Raw genomic sequence first — 11779 nt, 5'->3', positions numbered from 1 at the left:
AATATCACAATTGGTCCAGTCTACTTGTCGGATAATATCACAATTGTTCCAGTCTACATGTTGCATAATATCACAACTGATCCAGTCTACTTGTCACATAATATCACAGTTGATCCAGTCTACTTGTCACGCAACACTACAGTTGGTCTAGTCTACTTGTTGTGTAATATCACAGTGGGTTTAGTCCATTTGTTGTGCAATATCTCAATTAGTCCAGTCTACATGGTGAAACATCACACCTGCTCCAGTCTACTTGTCGAATAATAACACTGTTGGTCCAGTCTACTTGTTGTGTAACATCACCACTCATCTAGACCACTTGTTACGTAGCATCAGAATTGATCCAGGCTACTTGTCGGACAACACCACAGTTGGTGCAGTCTACTTGTTTACAATATCACAATGGGTTCAGTCCATTTGTTGTGTAATATCACAATCAGTCCAGTCTACATGGTGTAACATCACAACTGGTTCAGTCTACTTGTTGAATACTTGTCACAATAGGTCCAGTCTGCTTGTCCCATAATATCACATTTGGTCCAGCGTACTTGTCGCACAGTATCACAATTGGTCCAGTCTACTTGTCGGATAATATCGCAATGGGTTCAGTCCATTTGTCACATATCAGAATGAGTTCAGTCCCTTTGTTGTGTAACATCACGATTGGTCCAGTCTATTTGTCACATAATATCACATGGGTCTTAGTATGTGATAAATCAGGGATTTTAAGGGGTTAAGGTAGAAGGCCAGACCTGCCTTACTTTGAGATATAGGAGTAAAAGACAAGGAGGAGATGGGAAATTTTACATTACCCTCAATGGAGTTTGTAATGCTTGCTGCAACATTTGCTATAAACAAACACAATTCTGGGCGGAGCATGGATAGGTTCACTTGGATCTGTGTCATCAGCCACTACACTGTGTCTTAGATGTTAGTTAAAACTAACTGATTTAGCAATTTCTAAATGACTGTTCATCCACCAAGACATGATAATCCTTGTACACTTTTCTGTCTGTGGACAAAAACTCATCTTGTTCATTGAAAACCTCTTACATTATGTTAAAAGTGGGACATGAACAGCAGCCATTCAGACCTCACTGCCACACCGTAATGTTCCTGTTTCAACCAGAGATTACATTGACAGATCCACACTATAACTGCTTACCTGAATACCTGTGATTAGTTCTGCAGTGACACTACACTGATTCTATTTCTTTGCTTTAATATTAACTCCTTACTTGAAAAACTGAATTTAAATGCATATATCACCATTATCCAGTGATGTAGAAGTACACCAACTGATCCCAAAAAGTTTCCAAGGAATGCAGGAATGCCGTTCAGTAAATGTGTTTGGCCCCCATCATTTGATCAGGAGAAGAAATGAGAGAGAGGGGCAGTGTCTGACCCTGAGAGGCGTCTTCCCACAAATTAGCCTACTGTTTAAATATAATTACATACATCATTTACATAGTTATGTAAGGAATTCCATTAACATTCGATATACATGCTGGATCATCAGCTATGTCTGACCTTTTTCTGTTTGTTTGACAAGAAATAACAAAACAAAAAAGTGTACATTTTTTCTTTCGCAAATTAAGACTGTGCACACAGTTATTACTTTTCATCAAAATCAAATAGCAATAAAATATCTTTATTAATATAATAGAATTCATATAAAAGCACAAGATGCTTTTATTATTGTGGGTTCATGTTAAACAATAGCAGCAGGCTGGAGTGAAAATCTTCTCATTTAGCTACAGCAGCAGCAGCAACACGAATAAGGCAAGCAAGGCAAGCAAAGATTTGGGCCAAATGCTGACTCACAGCCGAAAGAGGCAGGGTGCTCTTTCTTTCTCTCACCACCGGTATCATCACTCGCTCCTGTTTAATTACGCTCCCGAGTGGAGGGGCTGATGGCCTGATAACCCCAAGGGTCAAAGGTCCTGGCGCACAGGGCTAAACTCACTAATTGGCACCTCGTCTGGCCCTCGTTACATTCGATACTTCAGCAGGGGGGGTTTAAATTGGAGAGCGTGATTGATAAGGCATTCAGAGCAAGGCACTGGAGATACAGCTGGTTGGGTGGCGGATTTCATTAAAGCAAATCAGTGCAAGTGATTTGAAAACAATCATAATGAAACATATTGGAACAAAGGTCATTATTTTAATGCAAAACGATGTTAAGTGGGTTTTTTTTTCGTTCCTGATAAGCAGAGAAGTGAATTACAAAGTTACAGAACAATTCAATTAAAAATTTTAAGATTTAGTAGGGTTCTTGATCTGCACTCTTAAAAATAAAGGTTCCAAATGAGTTCTTTAGAATGATGCCATAAAAAACACCTTTGGTTCCCTAATCGACGTGTGTCTTCTGAGTCTTTATATGTAATGCTGTGTTGACTTGTGGTGTCAGTGTAGAATTTATTGAGAATAAACTAGACAGACTCGTGCACTTTGAGGAGAAGGTTAGATTTATTTCAAGACGTCTTCATACAGAGATGTTCTCAGGTCACTGGTTGGTTCCTTCTCCCACAGAAAAGTAAGAACAAACACTGATTGTACAGAGTGTTATCCCCCTTAGCTGGCCCAAACAATCTTCCCCCCCATACCTATTTTGTAGGAAAATAGTTATAAATTTAAAAAAAAAGTTTTATTATTGGTTCTGGATTTTTTTCAATTAGAGGAATTCCCCTTTAAGCTGTTGGTTGATTAAGAATACAAGAAAACACACACAATGTGGGTTAGCGTTCACGGCCACGTGTCGCCAATTTAACGCACCTCCGGCCTCTGAGCCCCCTCGCACCAGCCTCGTCTTTGGTGCCTTCCCGCACCAGCTCTGGTCCCTAGCCATGTTGTGCCAGCCTCACTGTCAGGCATCCTCCTGAGAGCCACTGTCCAGGCATCTTCATCTGCAGGCTCTCATGGCCAACTGCCATCCTCCAGCCAGGCTCCGCCATTGAGCCTTGTTGCACCGTCTTGGCTGCAATCCCTTCCCCTGCTGCCCATCTTTGCTGTGCTGCTCCTCTCTTGCTGTCTTCGTTCAGGCTCGGTCTTCTCCACCGTTTCGCTGCTGGGTTCGTAATTTCTTCACATCTGTTAGGGGACAATCCTACTTCTGACACCAGTGTGGCATCCACATAGAAGAATAAGATACGGCAAACACTTTGAATGAGTGCTCTTTTATGAATAAAGCAGCAGGGGAGATCTGCTGCTTAGCACTAGCATCTAAATGGCCAGGACAGCGAGTCAGGTCACCCACAGTCATGCGTCACACCCTGACGGTAACCAGCTCCACAGCCCAGCACATTAGCACACCTGTAACACATAAATGCACTTATAATAACCATAACACAACTATTTACATTTTAAAGTCTCTCTTACTTCATGTTCAGCGTTCTCTCAGGGTGCTCTGCATTTGCCCCTCCGCATGACCATTCCTCCTGCGTATTCAAGGCCAAATGAGCTGGTAGCAGGAGGCCACAGTACTATTTTTCAACCTAATCTCTGTCTTTCCTCTGTACTGCATCTGCACTATATGGTCGATTACTTTTTTTTTATGCATTGTCCTGTACTGTATAGAAAACCTGTTGACTAAAAAACATGCTTATAATAGAAGCCAATGTGCAGCTGCTTAAGTCCATAATAAATGTTCTAGATTATTGTCTTGTTATTTGACCTTAAAACACAGAAGCAACAGACAGAGATTAGATTGAAAAGCACAGTCCACTGTAAGATTCTATAGGAAAACAATTGGTTTACAAAAGTTACTTTTCTGTGGCATCACCCTGAAGAACCATATCGAAACCTTCATTTTTAAGAGTGCAGAGGGCTGTTTTTATTGTTCTATTGTTTACCGTTTACTGTGTGACAAGTTTTCGATGCGTGAATCTTTAAAGCAATAGAAGCTCACACAGGAGGCCAAGCATCTTAAAGGATAATAAAATATCAGTCAATTGTCAATCAAAAGTGTGAGTATTTAATAGACTCTGATCCAGGCAGGGAGTAGAGTGGTGTTGGGAATCAGGGGTGGGCCATCAGGCCTCGTTTCAATTAACCACTGACATTTCGGCTGATCAGATACAAGCGTATCCTTCCCTCTTCAAATCTCTCATGAATAGGAGGGATCTGGAGCCGGAAGGGGCTAAGAGAGCGGAATTAAGGACAGATGAGAAACCCATCATATGTCAGATTGAGAGACAAGTTGACAAATAAGGTTAAAAATGATCCATCTTTATGCAGTGAATCTGAATGGATTATTGCTCTTGACATTTAGAATACTTTACGTTCTTTCACATGTGCTCACACGCTAAATCATGTTTCTGCCTGTGTGCAGTGTTTCAATCCTAAAGGTAACCTCAAGAACCAAAAGCTGATCTTCAGCCTCCTTTGCTTTTCCAAATTAAAGCTACAGTTATTGCAAAAAAAGGATTTTTTCTCGAGGATAACAACCAACATCTCCATCATCCTGGGAACACTGGTCCCCACAAAGAACTAAACACACACATACATATGCACACATTTTTAAACTGTGAGGACATTTGATTTGGCCCACCAGAAAGTTGAGAGAACAAACTTTTGAAGGTAGAACTTTTTAAATAATTATTATAAATAAAACATTAAATATTTATAATATTAATATCATTTATTTAACTATTTATATTTCTGAAGTATTTTAATAACAAAATATAATATAAACTTGTAAAATACAGTACTGTGCAAAAGTCAGAGACCACCCTTCATTTAGTGAATTTCCAGTCAAAACTGCCAAGTACAAATAATTCATTTTTCAGGAGCGTTTTTCACAACCAAACTTAAAAAATGATTAAACGCTACAGAGAAAATGGGCTCCTAACAACCACCTGCAATACCTAGTAGACCACCGAAACTGTCCCCATTAGAAAAACAGCATTTAAAGCTTTCATCTTTGAGAGAGAGGAAAAAAAATCAAGCTTCACTCTTACTTCAGATCTGAAAACATCCACAGGTGTTTCTGTCCATCCTTCCACTGTGAGAAGACAGCTCAGTGCTGCGAGTCTGAAAGGATGTGTAGCTGTTACTGAGAAAAGGAAATAGACAGAGATGTGGAGTAAGGTTTTATGGACTCATAAGCCTAAATGTGTTTGGGATTACTTCGGTCATAACAGCAGAAAATTCAACCAACGCTGAGGTCTGAACTTTGCAGGTGTGAAAAAATATCCCTTCCGATTTCTTTGACAAACTGAAAGCAAGTCTGTTGAAAGGAATGGAAGCTGTAATATAGGCAAAGAGTGGACACACTAAATACTGAGCAACTGATATTATTGTAGTCGGTTCAAGAAATGTGTTTTACATGTTTATTCTAGGTTACTCATTTTCCAGCAGTTATTCTCTGGGTTATTCTTAGAAAGACTCTTATTGTGAAGGCAGGGCTAGTCGCCGAGCTCTTTCTATGCATTAGAACAGGAAGAACTGTGGCAGTCGAGAGATGGAAGCGAGAGCAGACGTGAGCTGAGTGTGGAGTGAGCTGTTAGCCAGAAGCCTTGCTTGTATGGCAGACTACAGCCTTTAATAAAGGACAGTGACTTGTGCTACATAAAATGCTGCATCATATTTAGTTGTTGAGTCTTCTGTGTAATTGTTGTTAAATATGTGTTGTCTTTTTTGGCACAGAAATCTGAAGAACAATTACATATTGGCCATTTTGACTCTAAGTGGTCTGGAGTGGTCTCTGACTTTCGCACGATCTTGGCACACATACAGACCAGAACCGACAGCTGTGTTTTTGTTTGAGTTTATTGTTTGATGTTTCACACATGATCTTTTGTTAAACTCTCTTATTATCCCATTCTCAACCTCTCTCTTCTTTCCATGTATGATTTCTCATACATTCTGACTGTGTCTTTACTGAATGAGCAGGACAGGAGAGATCAGGTGTGAAGCCAAACTCAATTAATAATAATTACAATTTTGGTGACACTTTATTTTACGTGGTCCTTTTTAAATGAAACAAATACTCAACGGACTCTCAGTAACATGTCAAAAACATATGTGGGTTAGGATTAGGTTTTAGGTTGAGGTTGAGGTTAAAGTTAGGGTTAGGATTAGGACCAGGGTTAGGGTTAGGTTTTGGGTAAGGTTGGGTAAGGTTAGGTTTTGCATAATAGAAATAACACATTAATAATACATCTATTTAATGTAAGTAATGTATCAACAGAACATCTATAAGGTATTTACTTCAATGTATTCAGATGCTTCACTACTGATACTTCACTGATATGTTGTTGATGTGTTACTGATAAACTATTAAGAATGTATTAATCATCTACAAAGGGCCACTCCAAATAAAGTGTTACCCAGAGTTTGTCATTACTACTGCATCTTTAAGCAGAGGCTGGGTTACAATGTTAAAAATATAGGTACCAAAAAGGCTCAATGGCATAGAAGAACCACTTTTAGTTCCCCTAAAGAAGCTTTCAATAGATTTCTATAAAGAAACATTTTGGAAACGAGATGTGCAAGATTGAAGAACCTTTTTTTGAAGTTTAAAGAACCTCTGCATAATGTAAAACTTCTATACTCTTAAAGCCAAATGGTTCTTGGCTTGAATGCATGGTTCTACACTCTTATAAACAAAGATGCCAAAAAAAAGGTTCTTTAAAGAGATGCCATAGAAGAACCATTTCTTGTTTCGATGGATGGTTCTTTAAAGAATCATTTTTTTCCCAAAATGCAATGTACAAGTTCTACATTTTTTTCTGGAGCTGTGGCAAAAAACATTTCGGAACCTTTATTTAAAAAAAGGCCATTATATGGCATCGCTCCAAAGAACCGTTTGGTAATATTGGTGTGTTTTTACAGTGTTATTTTTAAGAAGGGAATTAGCTCTGCTCGCTTTGATCTACAGGTATCTACACATCTACGCTCCTTCTATGTGGGCGGATTTTCAGACCAATATTGTGGTTCAAATGACGAGTTTAAAAGTCATAGAGGCGTCCCTGAAGTGTGTGGGCTTTTCTTTACTTATCGAAAGGCACCTACACACTTTTCCAGGCGATTACTCATTAGTCAAGATCAAGAGAGAGTGAGAGAGTGACCCAGAGAGAGAAAGAGAGAGAGAGAGAGAGAGAGAGAGAGAGAGAGGCAGAGAGAAGAAAAAAAACATGAGCAGTAAAAGAGCTGTATTGTATGAAGCAGCAGGTCAGTGGACCTCTGACAGTGAGACACCATTCAAATTGCCAGTGCTGACCCATCATTTAGGACTTTCAAAGAACTTGTTTCTGACCCCCTACACTAACCAAAGCTGACTGTTCCGCTGTCCCTCAGGGGTCAGGATTTGTGCAAGCAAATCCTCCAGGTCTAGACTACTAGATTTGGCAGTTATAGCACAATCACTCCAAATCCTCCAAAGAAAACCTAACAGTACGGAGAGAGAGAGAGAGAGAGAGAGAGAGAGAGAGAGAGAGAATGAATAATGGATGCAGTACAACCTGTTCTTGCCCAAAGCACTCCAAAACTCCGAAGTCCTCTATCTACTGGCAGTATGAGTTGAAGTGTGCTGGTGATCGATGCCTTCCAGGCTGCTGTTTACACAGTAATCAGGACTCATGGGGTTGGACAGCTTGAAGGCTACAATTCTAATAATTAAAATACTATTGACCAAAAGCATCTTCTCTGTTGCATTTAGAGTCTGTATTTATAATTTTACCTAAACAAGATTCATGTAAGTTGCCCAACTACCAAATCTTTACTTACTTTACATCAGTTATATAATGTCACTGTCCAAAACAATCCTCCTTGTTTTGCATTTTTAATTGTTCTGCATAATTTGAGCATAGTGCTGACCTTTAGCTGACCTTTACATTGTGTGACAATTTCATGATGAATGGACCAACAGACATGCTCCAAAACTGCTTAGACATGTATATAAAATAGCTATATACTTTGGGCTTCAAGATGGCTGTTAATACCGTTTTTAACTGTGCAAAAACTACTTTTGTCCATTTTTGTAGTCAGCGTTATGTTATGAAGCATCAGGAGCCACATATGAACTCTATTCAAGATTACTTAACATCTCTTAACCTTAAATAGGATGTAATTTTGGTGCATTACATTACCGCATCATGTAATGTCAAAAAAAAAAATCAATGTTTTACATCTTTTATATTTTTCTACGTCATTTGGGCACAGAAGCTGACCTTTACATTATGTGAAAATTTTAAAACTGCTTAGAATAAAATCTCTTTATACTAACTTCCATTAAAAATAAAGAACGTTTTTGCCTTCTTCTTTAAAGTCACTATATATATATATATATATATATATATATATATATATATATATATATATATACACACACATATATATATATATATATATATATATATATATATATATATATATATATATATATATATATATGTGTGTGTGTGTGTACTTCAAGATGGCTGCCAATACTGTTACTACTTTTGTATCATGTTAAGCAGTGTCAGAAACCACATAGGAAGTCTATATAAGTTTACTTAACATGATACAAAAGTTTAAATAGGATGTAGTTTTGGTGTATTTCCATGGCTCAGTTCATCATGATATTTTAAGATGTCATAACAACAGGTGGCATGTTCAAAAAAAAAAAAAGACTATATAAAAATAGAGATGCAGTGTTTTGTTCTGACAGTGATGATATATTTGTGTTATACTGTTTGTTTCTACTAAAGCAATAGTTTCCCAAATGTGTTCAGCCAAGACATATTTGGTCTGAAGGTTGCTTTTTTAGTTTTGCTCTGGACTATGAGGCTAATGTAGCTAACAAGTAATGGAAGTTTATACCAACGAATATGCACAGTTAAATTATTAAACACTCAACTCAGACTGTATTGAGCCTTTAAGTAATCTGCAATAAACTTGCTGACACTGTGTGGCATTCTTTTATTTAGAAAAAAAATAGACAAAAAAGGTTTAGCAGCAGCCATCTTGAAACCTGAAATATATCTACACTTTTGTCCTTTTTATAGAAAATGACATCATACAGTGTCAGAAACCAGATAATCAAGACTATTTGAGATTGCTGAACAAGTCAGCACTGCTTTTAGCAAATGTATGATGATTAGACATATTAGCATGATGTTAATATACGGGTTTAGAAGTAAGTAATGTAGCAAACTTCAGACATTAAACATGTTTTCACTGACCAACTGTGTTTAGTAAGAGGAAAACTGCACAAACTTGACTTTCCACCAAACTATTGTCTGCTAATTTCATATTCTGAAACAATTCAGGTCAGTCAATAGAGCTAAGGCAGCTGCTGGCTGGACAAAGTATAAGCAAGCCAAACAAATCGATTCAAGCATGTGTGCAACGGCTGGTATCTCCCTGTTTTTCACCTTGTTTACATCTGTTCTCTTCCCTTTTGCAGGCTGTAGCAGTGATGGACCACTCCTCTTTTTGCCCCTCTCACCCCAACAGTCCAAACTTTCCTCTGTCTGTCCACCAAACCTCATCACCAATCACATCTGACAGAAAAGCTGCCCATTGGCTTTGCTGTGGTCTTTACAAAGGGGGGTAATAACACGCTAACTGCAGAGAAGCCATTCTTTCCTGGATGCCTAAAGCCTAGACTGGATGACTTGTCTCTACAACGCTCAATCTCGGAACGATCTCTGATCGATCAGAGAATCCGAAGTGCTCCCCCGCACCGCGCTCACTGTCTGCTATGCTTTGGCTTCGAAATCCATCCGTTTGCTTTGAGTTCTTGCACATCATCTGCTTTACCCACGATGCATTGCACGGACGGTTCATGACCATCGGCGCCTCACGTCAGCGGCCTCCTTTCTGCAACATGATATGCAAACGTTTGTAATTTGAGAGTAATTACTGCCATTATTGAAAAGAACCCTCCTCAGATACTGTATGTACATGTACTTTAGCTTGTACATGCATGCGCTGACCTGCACCATCTTGGATATAGCATTCATATCCAAGTTTTCTTCTTAGTTCATGCTGTAATCCATCCCGAATGCAGAATGTTCTGTATATTTCAGAAATAAGCACTGTCCTCTCTGGCTGATTCCTGTTTTACGTTGAAGAGATCCAGGATCCGGGCCCTGATTTCATTATGTCATTACTGACACTGTTGCCAGGTGGGAAAATGATCTCACTGACATTTCGTTGCTGTCATAAGTAAACCTCAACTCCATTTCTTTGGTTTCTTTTTTCTTTTATTTTGAAAATGCCAGCTGCCCCTTACATTGTGTGAACACTCCATGATGAATGGACCAATAGAATTGGTCCAAAATTACCTAAAGGGCCCATCATTGAAAACAAAATCTACCGTGTTTTTACTTATTGTAGTATGTACATTTTTCAAGTTTCAGAATGTACTGTTTACTCCCCAGTCCATACAGTCCAGATATGAAACTAACCTGCAAAACAAGGCTGTTTTGAATTCAGTGTCTGTGATGTCATTTACCACTTATTCAGCCTATGTTTTGCTCCACCCATTTTGAGGGTATAAGGAGTGTTGCAGTCCTGACTGCTCTTAGAATGAGACACAAAGAACAGAGCTCATTTACATGCAGTACTGTGCAAAAGTTTTAGTTACCTATGAAAATGAGACTAAAACATTTATCTGGCCAATAAGTGTTTATTTGCTCTGAAGAAAATGCTAATATTATAATTAATACAAATATTATTAATACTGTAAATAGTGATATTACATTTGTGTTCATGTAACCATTTTCAAACCTCTCCTCATGGAGGCCAGCAGGGGCATCACTAGAGGTTCATGGACAGGGGGCTAAGTCTGTACTAGGGAGCCCCAGAAAGTCTGTTCATTGGACTTTTAGAGCAGCAACAGCCAGAAAATTGACCAAAAAATGGCTATTTGGTCAAATTGGTACAAAGTAGATCTGTCTCTTAGTAGTTTGGAGAGCTAGTATGTCTTATTCACTATGTCCATCCACTTACAGCAGAGACAGATAGAGCACAGGTACTGAAGTCGAGCAATGCTATCTGCTCTTACTTACATAAGCTGCAAGGTCCCCAAGTACACAGATCATAGATCAGCTCAGTCTCAGTTGGGGCAATCAGAAAGAGTGTGATTTTGCTCTGTAGGCATTTTTAATAAGCTAGGTGACAGAATTTTATGGTCATAGTGACAAATATATTTTCTCAGTTAAATTAAAGTCAATATTACTTTAAATGGAAAGCTTTAACAGCTCCCCCTTGCTTTCTTCTTGATCACTAACCATCACAGTTTCCAAATACTGAAGGGAAATATAAAAACAAAGGATATAAAGAGCTGTCAATAACATTAATTCTAGCTCTGTCACTTGTTCACACTCTCACACTCACGAGAAGAGAGAAGTTTCTTCAAATTCTTAAACTAGTTGGCCTGTCAGCTAGCTAAAGTTAGTGTCAGCCCAACTCCTTTTCTCTCCCAACAAGTTAGCTAGCTAACAAGCAACCATGTAAAAACCCCACAGCCAGCTATACTGACCATGATTTGCCACAAACCTATATGGAAGGGTTAGCTAAATAACATTAACGGGGTCTAAATTGTCCCTAAAACTGGCCTAGTGATGCCCCTAATTCCCAATATTACTTGTAGTCAACCTGCAATGCCAGTGAATGCTTCATTATGGTAAATCAAGTGTGCTAGAAATTAAATTTAACAAATTCAAGCAATGACTGGGGGCATCGAGGAGAAATCTGGAACCAAACTTTGTCCTACAAACTAGCTCACAAGCTACTACTTTTTGGAAGTTAAGAAGTTCCTATGTTTTACAAAATGTATGTTTATTTGCAT

At 38.6% G+C, this 11779-nt stretch overlaps 1 protein-coding gene across 1 annotated transcript in view; it reads left to right on the top strand.

Moving 5' to 3' along the window:
- ksr2 (kinase suppressor of ras 2) overlaps positions 1-9554 on the top strand; it is a 164920-nt gene extending 155366 nt beyond the window's left edge. Inside the window, exon 22 of the mRNA XM_036598989.1 lies at positions 9389-9554. Coding sequence (XP_036454882.1) covers positions 9389-9395 — 7 coding nt within the window. The 3' untranslated portion in view covers positions 9396-9554. The remainder of the gene's footprint in view (positions 1-9388) is intronic.
- Positions 9555-11779: the final 2225 nt, after the last annotated feature.

The sequence above is a fragment of the Colossoma macropomum genome, unplaced genomic scaffold, assembly GCF_904425465.1.
Source record: "Colossoma macropomum unplaced genomic scaffold, Colossoma_macropomum, whole genome shotgun sequence".
In the NCBI taxonomy this organism is placed as follows: domain Eukaryota; kingdom Metazoa; phylum Chordata; class Actinopteri; order Characiformes; family Serrasalmidae; genus Colossoma; species Colossoma macropomum.
Note: the sequence above shows the minus strand (reverse complement) of the source record. Positions and strands in the feature narration are given on the sequence as shown.